This window comes from Gracilinanus agilis, chromosome 2 (assembly GCF_016433145.1).
Source record: "Gracilinanus agilis isolate LMUSP501 chromosome 2, AgileGrace, whole genome shotgun sequence".
In the NCBI taxonomy this organism is placed as follows: Eukaryota; Metazoa; Chordata; class Mammalia; order Didelphimorphia; family Didelphidae; genus Gracilinanus; species Gracilinanus agilis.
Genome location: NC_058131.1, coordinates 457,580,856 through 457,597,284, shown reverse-complemented (window position 1 = coordinate 457,597,284; position 16,429 = coordinate 457,580,856). Strand labels below are relative to the sequence as shown.

The following is a 16,429-nucleotide window of genomic DNA, read 5'->3' as shown; positions in this document are numbered from 1 at the left end:
GTAAGTAGTACAGTGGATAAAGAGCCAGCTTGGAGATGGGAGGTCCTGGGTTCAAATGTGGCTTCAGACACTTCCTTGCTGGGAAAGTCACTTAACCCCCATTGCCAGCCTTTACCACTCTTCTGCCTTGGAATCAATATTAAGTATTGATTCTAAGACAGAAGTTAGGGATTTAAAAAGAAAAAAAGAAAAGATTATATGTAACTTAGTAGTTGTAGATCTGGTTTGATAGAAGGAAATGTCCTTTGGACCTCTCTCCCTAGTTTTGTCTTTCTATCTCTAGCACTTTATCTGGCACTTAACAGATGTTTAATAAATACTTATTGACTAAATGAAATCACAAGTCTACACAAAAAAAAGAGGTGCTAAGTGACAGAGTTAGTATTCAAACATAGATGTTATTACTCAGTCAGTACTCATTCCACATTATTATATATCACATAAGTTCATTCTTGTCCTTTTAATTTAATTTTTATTTTAAAGGGTTTTTAAAATTAACAATACCAAAAACCTAACAACATTTATTTCTACTCTACTGCAGTAGGACATAAAAGTATTGTTTGTGAAATCTGGAATCTTTCTTCCATAGATTGCTATTATTAAAATATATAATAAAAATAAGTATATAATAAATTCAACATTACTTTACCTTTTTTTTAAACCTTTGCTTTCTGTCTTAGAACCTATACTAAGTATTCGTTCCAAGGCTGAAGAGCAGTAAGGACTAGGCAGTGGGGGTTAAATGACTTGCCTAGAGTTATATAGCTAGGAAGTGTCTAAGGCAAGATTTAAACCAATGACCTCTGGTCACTAGGTCTGGCATTATATCTACTGTGCTAGTTAGCTGCCCCTTTGTCGTTACTTTTACTATCTTTCCTCTTTCCCCCCAAAACAACAAATAAACATAGTCAAGTGAAACAAATTCACATTGTGTCCATATTTGAAAATACATATTTTTCTTTCAGTATCTTGGGTCCTTCACTTTGCTATTCAGTTATCCTCCCAAATCTCCTCAAACAATTTTGTTTATATTTGCCAAATCTGTTGGGTATGATATAAAACCTTAGAATTGTTTTAATTTGCATTTCTCTTATTGTCTGTAGTGCTTTAGACCATTTTTTTCACATGATTGCTTATTCCTTGGTTGCTCACTTTTGAAAATTGTCTGTTGTGTTGGTGAATCGCTCTTGTTTTTGTATATTTGCATTTGTTCCCTTGACATCTTGAATACTATGCCTTGATTAGAAAAAAAAGATGCAGAGATTTTTTTCCTTACAAAGAGAATGACAGTGGTAAAAGACAGAGAATTTGATCAACAGGAAATATTTAAATAAAGTGTTTGCTTCTCTTTGGCCTTTTGCTGTGCCACCTGGGTTACTGCATTGACTTCTGTCTCCTGGGATGTATTTATCTATACTGAGAATTCAGGTTTTAGATCCTCCCAGACTGTGGAGAATCAGAGTACTGGATCTTTGGAGTACTTAATGGTTTCTTCTACTCTGGAGCTCATTTGCCTGGAGTATCTAAGTCTGATGTTTACTGGGCACTACTGTTGCCAGTCTCTTCTAAGTTCTCCACTTTGAGATTCTGACTCTGAAGGGACTTTGTCATCAGAGTCCTTTGATCTTCCATTTATGGATGCAAAGTCTTGAAAGTTGTGAGAATCTGCTACCCTTCTTGGTTTTTTAAGTCACTCTAGGAGACTTCCATCTTGTTTGTCTGTTCTAATAATAATTATGGTAGAACATATTTTCTATTGTCTGTGAGCTTCTGGATGGCTTTTTTTTTATGGTTTGGGGGGTGAATAAAGTAACTTTCTGTAGTTTCTTATTGGATTTATTAACTTTTGTTCAGTCTAGTACTATCTTTTGGCGGGGCTCGGAATTAGGCTATCTCTTCCATTTAAGCAGCCATCTTAGCAAGAAGTCTTCTTGTCCATTTATTTTAAAAATAATCATTTATTCTTAATGATTAGGGCTTATGTTGCTTCAGTGTTTCGAATTTATAGCATCCCTCTAATTTTTGGCTCAAGAAATACTTTTACAAAGCATACAAATACATGACTTCATTTTCTTAAAAACTTTTTAAACTGACTTTTTCTTTGTAATGATTACCCGTTGATGGTTTATTTGCTAATATAAATAAATTCATCTTGGCTTTAGCTATAGGGAGTAAAAGTGCTGAGGCATATGATTTAAATCTAAAGTGCTTTGAACAGTCTCTCAAATGTTTTCACTGACTGGAATTTCTTTCTTTCTGAAGATGGGCCATTAATTTGGAAGCATGCCTGAACAGTTCCCTTCCCTTAGGGAATAAGAAAAATAGATTTCTATCAGTGTTAAGCCTATTTTTGTTCTGTCTTTTTTGGCAGTATGCCCCTAACAGATTCCTTTGATTTCAATCTATCTTCAGAACCATCCAGTCTACTTTATTGGTGTTATTGAAAAGTCACCAGAGAAATATGCAAAGTTGTTTATAAAGGTCAGATTATATAGATGGAACCTAGGGAGTTGTGTGAGACCTTTCCTCCTCCCCTAGTCTAGTTCTTTGTAATGGCTTGCTTACCCCATCCTACATTTACTTTGGCAGGTTTGAGGGTTTCTAGAAAGAACTTTTTCTTTTTCTATATTTGTTTCTCCGGTGTTTAGCAGATATAGATATAGATATAGATATAGATATAGATATAGATATAGATATAGATATAGATACTGTTGGGTGGAAATTGGGATACAGTATCTTTTCTTAACTTTAGTTGTTCTTGTTGTCTGAAAGCCAGTTGGCTACCAGCTGGTTTGAGCTGAGGCTTTCTGGTAACAGTTTGGGCCTACTCAGAGATGGCTGAGTGAAAACTATGAAGGGAAGGAAAGGTGAATGAAGGATTGAGGAATTCTAAAAGTCCGTAATTCTAAAAGGAAACTAACTTTTCCCACACTGCTGTTTCTTCCTGCTTGAGAAACTAGAGCCTCCTTACAAATCCTTAATCTAACACTAATCCCCAGTATCTACTCTAAATAACTTACACTAATTAATAATCTCCATATATATAGTTTACAGTTAGTGTCTCCTTTTATTCTTTCCAGCTCACCCTTCCAACTGTCAGCAATTTCAGGCCTAGTTAAGCTTCAGTTGGCCTGGTAGGCTTCAGTTGGCCTGCTCCTTTCTGCAGTCACACAGAGGAAAACAGTCTTTCTTTCTCTTTACAGTTGGTTTTCTTTTACAAACTTATTCCCCAAACTCTAACCTTTCAACTGCCACTCAGTTTTCCAGTTTTCCAGAGAGCAAGATCCAATCAGCCTCTCAGAGTAAAACCTCACTCCAAGAGTGCCAACAGTCTCTAAGGCTCCTCAGAATTCTCCACAGGAATTCTCCCCAAGATTCCAGTCAGAGTTTAAGGTAAAACTGCACTATTCTTAGCCTATTCCTATTTACCCAGATCCTAATTAGCCCCAATATTGAATTAATCCCAATATTTCCCACTTGAGATCCTTTTGAGAGCTTGTCTTTCCAAAATGGATCTTACTAAAACATGTTATCTTAATCTATACCTAAACCATTATTTCTGTTCCCCAGATATAGTCTTTATCTTAATCTCATCCTATTCTATCACTATTCTAGACCTATTTTAAGCTAAACTATGCTAAGGACAGAAAGAGAATTTCAAGAAAAAGAAAAAAGAAATTAAGGAAGATCCTTGCCAAACTGCAAGTCAACACATTACAATTATAAAAATTCAAAATGCAAACATTTACCATAATATAGTAACACAGTAACAAACTATAATATATGTTTTCTGAGACCTTTCTTCCTCCCCTAGTCTAGTTCTTTGTGATGACTTGCTTACCCCATCCTACATTTACTTTGGCAGGTTTGAGGGTTTCTAGAAAGAACTTTTTCTTTTTCTTTATTTGTTTCTACAGTGTTTAGCAGGGTGCCTGGTGTGTGTGTGTGTGTGTGTGTGTGTGTGTGTGTGTGTATAATAGGTGCTTAATAAATGTTTATTGACTATTGATACTGTGCATATCTTGTATTTACATAGTTGTTATCTCCACCATTAGAATGTAAATTCTTTGAAAGGTCTGGGAGCAGCTAGGTGGTTTAATGGATTGAGAGCCAGGCCAAGAAATAGGAGGTCTTGAGTTCAAATCTGGCCTCAGATACTTCCTAATTGTGTGACCTGGGCAAGTCACTTAATTCCCATTGCCTAGCCTTATTCCTATTCTGCCTTAGAACCAATATATAGGATTGATTCTAAAGATGTAAGGAAAGGATTAGTTTAAAAAAAAAAAAAAGAAATAAAAGTCAGGGACAGCAGTTTTTTCTTTTTTCATCTCCAGTGCTGAACACAGTACCTGGCACATTCTAAGTGTTTAAATATTTTTGGATTAACTGATAGACTCCTTAGTCATCATTTCTTGTCCTCAGTCATCCATCTGTAGCGTGTGCACAATTTAGTGACTTTGGGGGCAAATTTCTTTAGAATGATACCATTTAAATTTGGGGATTTTCCTGTGAAAATTGGTGATTTCATGAATGAATTTTCATTAGTTTTTTTAATATAACTTTTTTTTAAACCCTTACCTGCCATCTTAGAATCAATACTGGGAATTGGTTCTAAGACAGAAGAGTGATAAGGGCTAGGAAATGGTGGTTAAGTGACTTGTTCAGGGTCACACAACTAGGAAGTGTCTGAGGGCAGATTTGAACGTAGGATCTCCTGTCTCTGGGCCTGACTCTTAATCCACTGAGCCACCCAGTAGCCCCCTCTATATAACTTTTATTAATGACTTTTCCTACTCCCATATTGTAGAGGATTCCTAGACAGGCAGTCCAAAATCCCCTAGATTATCAGATTTATTGCCCAAAGTCTCTATGGTAGCAGTGGAAAGTTCAGAGCAGAACAAGGGGCAAGAACTCAAGGTCTCTCTCTTGTCAGTGTCTTGCTGCTGGTGATGAGAAGAGCACATGGGTAGACTCCAGGTAACCCCATCCCTAGGTCATGGAGCAAAAGTTCCATTTACAGTTCAAGGAACTTTTGTTAGGAGTAAAATCCAGGAAGCTGGAAGGACCTTTGAATTTGAATGAGTCTAAGCCTGTGTTGTTTGGTGGTGGTAGTGTTGGTAATAATGAATGATACACAGTATCAGAGAAAACTGTTTAAATTGACACCGCTAGAGTCAAATTGACACTAAATTGATATGAGAAAAGAAAAAATAACAAAATTTTTATTTGGTGCGGTAGTATAACTCCCACAGGTCCATGGGACAGCATGGGCATTTTAAGATGAAAGAGAGACAGTTTGAACTTTAGCCAGGCAGGCATCATGAATATGCTTTGCTCTGCCTTGAGTAAGGTTTATTTTTATATGCTTTGAAATCACACATACTGATGGCATGGAAATCCATTCTCATCCATTCTCATCATACATCTTTTCTTAGAGACAATGTATTAAGTCATACATTAACTTTGCTATAACTTTTCATTCACTAGTAACTTTCAATATTTTTCAAGTTGTTTTTGACATATCTCTTGGGCTACAGTGCTGGGAATTTACAAGCCTTTTCATGGGAGACAATTTCTCTATTTATCATCCATTGTTCTTTTATGTTAACATACCATACTGAATCAGGGATGGGGGGTGGGGTGAGGGATGGAACTTGGAGACTGTTCTGGCCTGTTTTTGCAAGCACCTGTGTATGGAAGTGACAGATCTAAGTTAGGGTTCTAAAATCTTTAACATTAACTCACTATTTGCTGGTTTGTTGTGAAGTGACTTCTAGGGGAATTTCCCAAGAGTCTGTAGGGGGCCTGTGAGGGTTCTAGTAACAGTCTTTACTGTTCTTCTGATTTTCCCTGGGGCTGAGTAGGGATATTGATCACAATAATTCCAATAATAAGGAGTGTTAGTAAGAGAAGAGTCACACAGGGGTATCTGAGTGAGAGGTTTCCATTCTTCCTGAGGCTTCCATGCACTTCCTCCAGGTCCCACCTGTGACCGTGTCAGGTTGGGTTTGATGGCCCCAGGCATTTTGGTCTTCTGAAAACAATGCCAATCATAGGAATTTTTGAGAAGTTCTTTATATCCATCATTTATGCTTTGTTTTTGCCATATAGCTGGGTCACACATTGTGTTTGATTAGGCCAGGAAGAATTTATAAACTTACATTTAGAAATATATGCATTTATGTTTAGTCTTCATGGTACTGCTTAAGCAGTAAGACTTTTTGTTTGTAACTCTTAAAAAAGGAGAGGTAGCTGTAATTGGGAATGATACCTTTTTAAGATCACAGTGAAAGTTTTTGCAAATAAAAAGGCCCGTACAGATATCTAATGGTAATCATAGAAGGCATATTATCTTTTTCATGTTTTTCTTTACCTGCTTTAAACTCATTAGCAACATTTACCTTTTAAGAGCCAAAATTGGGAGTTTTGTTTTTGATTGCCAGTCCTCTGCACAAACCACTAGGATTTTCCTTTTTTTGTTGAGATGTTCATAAGCTCTTCCAGTATGGTTGGAATGAAAATATTTTTCATAGTTTTATAAAGGTTTTACCCTTCAGAAAGCGTTTTTGCAACTGACTTCAAATTACATGATCAACCCAGGATAATCTGCATAGAAAGAACCACCCACGATAGGGATGAATGCGGATGTAGACTCTAAGTGATCACTGTAATGCAAATATTAATAATATGGAAATAGGTCTTGATCAATGACACATGTAAAACCCAGTGGAATTACTCATTGGCTACAGGAGGGGGAGTGGAAGGAGGGGAGGGAAAAAACATGAATCATGTAACCATAGAAAAATATTCTAAATTAATTAATTAAATGTAAATTTTCAGAAAGAAAAAGAAAAACAGAGCCACCTAGAACTCAGTTTTTGAGAAGTCAAGGTCAGAATTTTTACCATTTCAGATAACTAAAAGAATGAGATGTAGATGTTGGTATTTCTGTAGTGATCAAGTATTTGAACCTTTCTTTTCTTTTTCTGTTTTACCTCCTTTACTCTGTTGTATAAAATTTTCCTAGTAAAAGGGAAAAAATATTGTATAATAGAGTGTGAGAAACGGAGTAGATTCAAGAAACTTTTGGACATTACTATTAGAACATGTTCTTGGAAGGCACAGTTTTGTTTTAGTTGCAAATGCCTATTTTTAAACCCTAAACATATTTTGCCAATATGTAATGTTATGATTAAAAATGATGAGGGCCGAGATCAAAAGGAAGGATAGTATTTTAATAAAAGCCATGCTGTTAGAGATAAACTGACCACACGCCTGTAAGAAAAACCTATTCCAACCTCACCTCAGCCATTTACCTTCCTCTCTCCTCCAGCTCCCGTAACTAAAGAGGAAGTTCCAAGTCACTTCCCCCTAATTTCAAACAGTCCCTCACCTTGAATACGTCATCCAAAACAGGAAACCCATGAAACCCGTTGGACCACGGGAAATGTAGTTTTAAGGACCCCCACAGGTCCACAGAAGTTTGTCAAACACTATATTGAGGTTCAATCCTTCCAAATAGAACCCCAGGTGATTTTAACTAACACAGTAATTACAACCAGTTTCTGTTTTGTTGCCATCTTTGTACTTTGTAATGTGTCTTTCGAGAATATGCGTTATTGCCCAACTGTTCCTTTTGAAATACCCATGCTCATAAAATGTTTAAAACTGTTGAGAAAAATAATGAAAAATTCTTGTATTTAATATTTTCTCACATTAAAGAAGTGGAAACACCAACTACTAACTGAAAATTAGTTTGTCTTTTTCATTAAAAAAAAGGCATATGAAAACTTTTTTATTCTAGCTGCTTGGTGGTATTTGACAAAAGCACCTTATTCTGGCCTCCTACGCCTTACAGCCGTCCAGAGACACTCTCATCCTGGCTGCTCCTCCAAGACACTCTACTTCCTGACATTAAGCATTTTTGCTGGCTGTCCCCCATGCCTGTAATATTCTTCCTCATTTGTTCCTTGTAAGTTTCCTTGGCTTCCTTTAAGCCCGAGTTATACTCCTGCCTTATATGGGAAGTCTTTCCCCCCTGTTACAACTGTCTAGTACATAGTTAGCACTTAGTAAGTGCTTATTGATTGATTTATTTACTAATTGATTAGTTTTTGAATGGAAACTTTGCAAGGGCTTGGATGGCATTTTTTCTTTGGTTCTGATAAAATTTTACATAATAGTGCTATGCAAAATAGATTGAATCTTTAAAGAGTGTATGTGTATGTGATATGTCCTGAAAAATTAAATATAATTTGAATTTTGTAAATTAAACAATTATTAGGGTAAATTTAAAGGAACTTAGGGCAAATTCTATTGCCATGTAAATAATTACTCCTTGATGTATCAGTTTTGTAAGTTTGAATTTTAGGGTACAGAGATTTCTTAAGGCATAGCACACCTGTATTGTAATGCAATAGCATTATCATCTTCACAAAGGCGTTTATAAGTTATAGTTACTATTGTAAATCAAATACATTTCAAAACAATAAACTAGCACAGTGCATAGGGAATCTCAAGCATATTTAGGTGTGACAAAACCATCCCTGGAGGTTTTTTGCTTTTTTTTCCAAAATATTTTTCTTTTAGAATCAGTATTATTGGTTCCAAGGCAGAAGAGTGATAAAGGTTGGACAAGGATGGGGTTAAGGGATTTGCCCAGGGTCACCCAGCTAGGAAGTGTCTGAGGGTCACCTGAACCCAAGATTTCCTGTCTCCAGGCTTGGTTCCATCCCATGTGTTTTTTGGCAGTAATTTAATTTTTTATTTCTTAGACTACCCCCACTGAAATTAAGTGTCACAATTTCATAGGGAGTAAACAACTTCTGATTAAGAAAATGGTGCCAGAAATTGATATTTTGATTTTAAAACTATATCTTTAAACATGGAAATATTTAAATAATCTCACCAAGTGAGGTTTTCCCATTCCTCCCTCCCTCCAAAGACTTACAAATCTAACCAAGAGGGTTTTAAACTGAAAAGGAAGGGAACATCTGGAAACTGTTTATGAATATTAATATAGTTACAATAGCTAGTTACAATAGAGGAAGAAAAATAGCTTTAGCTATGTCTAGAAACTTATAGGAGAAAAAAAATTTAATCCAGCAAACAAAATTAAACATGTTGGGCATAATCACCTGCCTTTCATTCATTTCACACTTTGGGTCCTAGAGGGTGACTTGCTCTCTTCAGAGTTCTAGGAATTTCTGGGCCTGTCATTTATGAGCTTCCCATTTGTCAGCCAGTTGACATCAATTAGCTTTTACAAAAAGTAGCACAGGTATAGAAATTACAGAAACATTCCTCAAGTCATAGATGCACACTCTCTTCTGCACACACATTGTTCCTGGCAAGAACAGTTCAGATTTAGAGCACACAAGTAGGACCAAATGAGGCTCTTTGACACATATATCAAAATTCATGGTCTACAGAGTCCTTTTTTCTTTTCTACCCTACAATGACTTCAGGGTATCATAATTAGTTGTTCCCTTTCATTGCTGGGCTAGCTTCTTGTGTGATGTGGTGCCTTGGTTGATGGGGTAAATCTACTGATGGGAAGGATCAAGTAGGTCATCAGACTCTTTCTTTGTTGTGCCAGCTTCTCACTGGACTCAGCTCTGACTTCATGTTTCTTGAGTGATTAGTGTTCTGACCTCTTACTGGATCAGAAAACTTCCCCAGTTCATCAAACTAGCCTCCTAGTCACCCATGGCTAGATGTAGAATCAGTAAATTCCCATGGGTTGGATTGGAACAAGAGAATATCCTCTGTATAACCTAAAAGGAAGAGCAAATTTGCACATTCTCTAAGTACTATGTCCTCATTGCCCAGTCATCTCGTTGATACACAAAAGGATACAGTATGGATAACAAGGCAAAGTGAATTAGAAATCCTAATACTTCAAATTTAATTTCTTTAGCTCATAATTCCTGACTTGCCTTAAAAATTTCACCTTTCAAAAGATGGAGTCATCAATAGGGGGAATTCATATTCTGTATCTTAATAATTACCAAGAAAGAGAAACTAGTCACTGTTTTAGAGGTGGAAACATTTTTGAGTCCTATCTTTGATACTGTTCTGGGCCAACCAGGGCTTGCCACAATGGGTCAGACCTATATGGTAGTTTAAGTTTAGTACTGGAAAAAAAATTAGATACTCATATGCTATGTAATAGTTAACAAAAAGAATTTTACTTAGCTGTAATAGGAGAGGGATAGTCAACAAAAATAGGCATTGAGAACATTTTGAATTGATTCATCTGAGTAAAGCTTCCTCAAATGAGTTGACTATCATTTTTTAATAGCCAGGCTTCAGAGAGGGCCACTGGAACTCCTTGTGGCTCTATACTCAGGCAATCAGGAAGTGATGGCAGCAGCCTCAGCCTTTAGTATTTTAAGCCAACCAAATCTTGAAGATGGTCTGAAAAATAGACCTAACTTGGAAGGAGACGGAAACCAGTTCTGTGGCCATGGGCAAATCACTCAGCCCAAGTCTTCATTTCCTCATTTATAAAATAGAGGAATTAATGATAGAACTTCTCTTGCAGGATTTTGGGCAGATGAGATCATGTATATAAATTGTGTTGTATGTTTTAGTTCTTGGTGGTATTGTTGATGTTATTGTTATTATTATTATTGGCACAGAAATGGTGAGAACATTATGGGAAAACAACTATCTAGAAATGTGATTAGAGAGGTAGAAAGTAAAATGGGACATAGTCTAACATTTCACCCAGCATTTTGGATGAGTAGATTTCTCTTTAAAAATCCATTTATTTGATTAATTAATTTAAAATATTTCTCCCTCTCCCCTTCCATAGCCAACAAGCAATTCAACTGAGTTTTACATGTATCTTTGATCCAAACCTATTTCCATATTATTAATATTTGCAATAGAGTGATCATTTAGAGTCTACATTGGATGAGTAGATTTTAAAGGGTTCAGAGCAAGACTGGATATATTTAGAGCTGGAAGCCATCTTAGAGAACATTTAGTACAACTCTCTTATTTAACAGATGCCCCAGAGAGGTTCCTTTTCAAGGTCATATAGGTAATAAATGATAGAGTTGGGATTTAAACCCATATCTTCTGATTGCAAATCCAGTGTTTATTACATCATACGAAACTTTCTCTGGGATATCTTATGACCTAAAATTTTCCAGGGAAAATCATCCCAAGATGCATGGGAAACCCTCAACAATAAAAACCCCCAAACAGAGAAACTATGAGGATGAAAAGGGGAGTTGTTTAAGGAGACCTATGTACATACATACACAAAGAACTTATTGACAAAATTGCTTTTTAGAAAGACTTGCAGTACAGGTACCACAAAGGTAGATAATGGATAATGAATACAAATAAATGTAACACATTTAATTGTGGACCGCAGTAAGTCAGTGCTATTTGAATCAACTGAACTTGGTTAGGAAAGCTCTGGATGATAAGAGTTTTAAAATTATGGTGGTGGGGGGAAAGATCAGAGAAAGAATAAGACCTTTGGTTAAGTATAATATGATGATAACTAACCACAGAGAGAAGACAGAGTTCCTCATCTTTTATTTTTCTTATTTTTACCTTCAAAGGGAGTGATTAAGGATAATCTTAATTATTAATTAATACTTGAAAGGACAGAACAAAAATACTTAATAGGGAATTGATACAAGCTCAAAAAGAACATAGTAAGAGAGAACCATTTATGAATTTAAGTCACAAGACTTTGTTTAATTTTATCATGGGGGTATTGAAAAATTGTGGAATTACTGATTTATGCAACCAGGTTTTGCTAATACAAAGGGATATCACATCATTGGTGATATGTAGTCTAGGTTGTACGTGAAAGGAATCCCCACTATAAGATGGTCACACACTGTTTAAAGGTCTTCTTATGGAAGGGAACCTAATATGTCTTGAGGCTTACTGTTCCACTTTTGGACAGCTCTGTTAGGAAGTCTTCCATAACATGTAGTCATTCTCTTTGCTAGGACTAGTCTCTTCCACTAATTATATCCCATTCTATAATCTTCAGTAGATCATTTTTCTCCCTAATCCTTAATTTCTTCCTGCCTACTAGTTCTTTCCCTTCTTCCTTTAAACTTGTTTACATCTCTTCTATCCTTAAAAATGCTTATTAGGCTGACCATTCCTTTAAGCTGTCATTTTAGATATTTTCTTTGTTCTTCACTCAAACTTCTAGTAAAAATTGTCAGCACTCCTTGCTTCTATTTCCTTTTCTCCACATCACTTCTCAAGACTTTACAATCTGGCTTCTAACCTCATATGAAACTGCTCTCTCCAAAGTTACCAATAATTTTATAATAGTCAAATCTCATGGTCATTCTTAGACCTTGGCTTCTTTGCAGCATTTGACTGTGTGGACTTATCTTCTTGTATCTTTTCTATGCATGTTTGGCACTACTTTCTCCTGGCTCACCTTCTTCTTGTCTGATTATTCTTTCTGTCTTCTTTGCTGGCTCATCATTTATATCCCCCTAACTATGGGTGTATTCAAGACCATTCTGAGTTTTCTTTCCCTTTTCCACCTAAATTCCTTATTTGTGATCTGATTAGCTTAATTATCATCTCTATATAAATGACTCACAGCTTTATAAATCCACATCTAGTTTCTCTCCTCAACCTCAGTCACAGATCATTATCTGCTTATTGAATATTTTAAATTAAATATCTTATAGCCCAGATGAAATATTTAAAAAGTGCTTTATAATCTTAAAGCACCATGTAAATGCTAGTTATAATTATTATTGTTATTACTTCAAACTTAGCATATTCAAAACAGAATTCCTTCTTTTTTCTTTTTATAAGAAGGTCCTGCTTTACTTTACTCTTCTGGGAGGCCAACTTCCCTTCAGTGTCCTAGAGATACCCCTGAGAGACAGGAGCTTCTTTTCCGTTGTGTGATGATTAAAATGATCAAGAGGCAGTGTTTCTTAATTTTAAAATATTTTATTAATTGATCAGTCAAGACTTCCTAATGTGGTCAGATGATTCAACAACCAAAAGACCCTCCAACTCATCTGGCACAAGTCTATATATACTACTTGTGAGCTCACCCCCCTCCCCTCCCCTGGACATCCCAAGACATTTCTGACTGGTAAATAGCCACTGAGGAGGTAGTCTTAAAGACCTCAACTCCTCCCTCATTGCTTCATCACAACAGGAGTGAGTCCTTTCTGGGACCAGGAATATGCCAGCACATTCTTTTATCAGCCATTTGGCAGGACCAACAAAATGGGTCAAAGTTCAACATGGCTGATTAGTTTTAATCTTTCATATGAGTTATAGTTAGCCAGGGCTAGCCAGTTCTACTCTTAACCCTTTTAGCTTTTTATGATTTTTGACAAAAGAAGGGAGAGTTCAACCCAGTTTGATTGGGGGTGGGGTGGGAGCAGGGGCTTAGGAGCTTCAAGTTTGGCAGCAGATTCTTTCAGCCTGACCTTGGGAAGCTTAAGGAGAAAATGATTTCACAATAATATCACAATTTAATATTAATTTTCCACAGATGTAGTCTTTCACCATTAGCCACCAATGATTATTGTCCCAGTTTCGTGTAAGCATTTAACATCAAACATATTTTACAAAGAGATATTTACTTCATTAATAGAATAATAAGAATAAATATTTCTCTTACTCCTTCCCTCTTGTTGACTGGAAAAAAAACATGAGATTATTAAATAGTCAGAAAAACACTCTTTAATTAAGGAAAGGGGTGCAAGTGCTGAGTTAGGTCTCCACACAGACCTGTAAGCCACATGCCTACACAGAGTCTGAGGATTGAACTCTGGTTGCTGTGGTCACTGACCCCTGGGAGAGCCAACAGCACTAGATTGACAACTCCAAAGAGCCATTAAAGTTGGGAAACTTAAATACTTTTCTTAGTGAACCTGGGGACTGAGGATGAGAGGGACAATTGATTGACTTTACAATGTTAACAAAGGAAAATGAAGAGTCCCAGACAGGAATAACAGTGAGGGGCAGATGCTTTACAATGGACACAAAAGGGAAAGATCCAGCCAAGGGCTGGACCATCTAGGTAAAGGACCTTGGCCTAAACCTAAACCTTTGGGACAAAAGAGATACTTAACACCAGATGGGATTAGCCATCCCCTCTTAAACTACTTTAAGGTCTATTGTTAGTCTGTTGGAGTTGGACTTTTCCTCAGGGAGGAGCTCTCATGTGACAAGGTCAAACCTGGCTCTTTCACCTTCAAGCTAAGTAAACTGGGGGTCATTAAATCTTTCTGGGCTATAAGTTTGGGGGCTTCCAGATTCCACATCAACACCCTAAACTACAAATACTAATGGACATTTTCTCCACCATACCATCTTGGTCACTGGGGAGATTGGATTTAAGCTTGTCAACAGGGTTTTTGGGAACCCCAGGTTTGCTCCTGTCCCTTGGGAAAATGCCTTGGTGGGGAGACCCAGACTGACTTTGTTTTGAACTGAATAATAGACCTTGAGGTACTTAATGATCTTGTTTAGATGGGACTACTAGATATAATCAAATGTTAAGTACCCTTTTTGTCTTGGTAGTTTCTCCCATTGTATCAAAGTACTCTCCTAGGAAGCCCACCTCTTGGCTGGACTCTCCCTAATAATCCTGTCTTGGACTCCTCATTTTCTTGTAGCCATTGTAAAGCCAATCAATCATACTTCCCTGTCTTTAGTTTCCCAAAAAGTATATAAAATCCCCATGTTCTGTTGTTCTTTAAAGAATCATCTAACATATCTGATGATTCTCTTGGAGACACTGTCCCCAAAGCCTGCAGTGTTTTACTGATATTTAGCGCTTGACTCTGTGTGGTGGCCGATATTAAGGACCTGTCTCTTTCCTGTTTAAAGATTTGGTTTTGCTGACTACTTTTAGTGGTTCTTTGTTTTTCTAGGTTGACAGACTTTAAGCAGATTCTTCATAGTGGTGTTCCCACTCAGTTAACTTTCAGTTGTGGTGTAGTTGATATATAAATTGTGTCCATATCACTTCTACTACTGGGCTGGGTGAAGTTGGTTGCTTGGGATTTTGCTTCTCATTGTCTAGCTTCTGAGAAATTAAAGAATGGACTTGAGTTTTTGAACTTCAGGTGACTTACTTTTCAAAGCTCACAGGGTGATAGCCATCTCCAGTGCTTGTTCAACTTAAAAAAAAAGAAAGAAAGAACACAACAGGTTAGAACAATAACAGGGCTGCATGCTGGCTGGGTGAGAGAGGATTTAAGAACCTTCTCTAACCTGGAGGTCAATAGCAGCCCATCCTCTAGCTAAGACACCAGCCATAGCCAGAGAATCACTTTGATTGCTTAGTGTCGTGAATTCATCTCAGATCTGGTTCCATAGTCAGTCAATTGTCTTTCTCTTCATTAGCAAAACAGAACCAGTTAGAGAAAGTTTGCATGTGTTTAAGATTGAGGAACAGGGATCTTCCATTACTTGCAGGAGTATATTGTAATAAACTCTTACTAATGTATCAGAGCCTAATTTTTCATTGCGAGTATTTACACATTGGAAATTGGTAAATGCTATAAATCAAGGCTTGATTTTTTTGTTTTGTGGATTGCCTAGACTTAAGTGATGAAGAAAATATTAGTAATGCATATTATACTTAAAAAGATGTCATGCATACAGTTCTCTCCCTCCCCTCAGTGAATTGTTAAAAATTTATCAGCATACCATTAATTATATGTCTTAAGTCTTTCAGGAAGCATTCTACCTAGCTTTTTCCACTGGGAGCTTGTATCAGCTGGTCTTTCCAATTGGTCTTTCCAATTCACATGGAATTCCTCCAGTTTATTATTCCTTTTAGCACAAGAGTATTCTCATGCTAATCAACTCCCTATTACTCCCTTTTTTTAAACATTTATTAATATTTATATTTTAGAAAAGTTAACATGGTTACATGATTATGCTCTTACTTTCCCTTTCACCCCTCGACCTCCCCCCCTCCCCTGGCTGATATGCATTTCCACTGGTTTTAACATGTGTCATTAATCAAGACCTATTTCGAAATTGTTGATAGTTGCATTGGTGTGGTGCTTTCGATCCTCAATCATGTCCTCATCAACCCATGTATTCAAGCAGTTGATTTTTCTTCTGTGTTTCCTCTCCTACAGTTCTTCCTCTGAATGTGGGTAGCGTTCTTTACCATACATCCCTCAGAATAGTCCTGGGTCATTGCATTGCTGCTAGTACAGAAGTCCATTACATTCTATTTTACCACAGTATATCAGTCTCTGTGTATTTCTGGCTCTGCTCCTTTCCCTCTGCATCAGATCCTGGAGGTCTTTCCAATTCACATGGAATTCCTCCAGTTTATTATTCCTTTTAGAACAAGAGTATTCCATCACCAGCATATACCACAATTTGTTCAGCCATTCCCCAATTGAAGGGCATGCCCTCATTTTCCAGTTTTTTGCCA

The 16,429-nt window shown here is 36.7% G+C and overlaps 1 protein-coding gene across 1 annotated transcript in view; it reads left to right on the top strand.

Moving 5' to 3' along the window:
* Positions 1–16,429, top strand: part of RAD51B (RAD51 paralog B) — a 107,108-nt gene that overhangs the window by 50,721 nt on the left and 39,958 nt on the right. Inside the window, 1 exon segment of the mRNA XM_044659956.1 lies at positions 7,531–7,649. Within this exon segment, the coding sequence (XP_044515891.1) occupies positions 7,531–7,649 (119 nt within the window).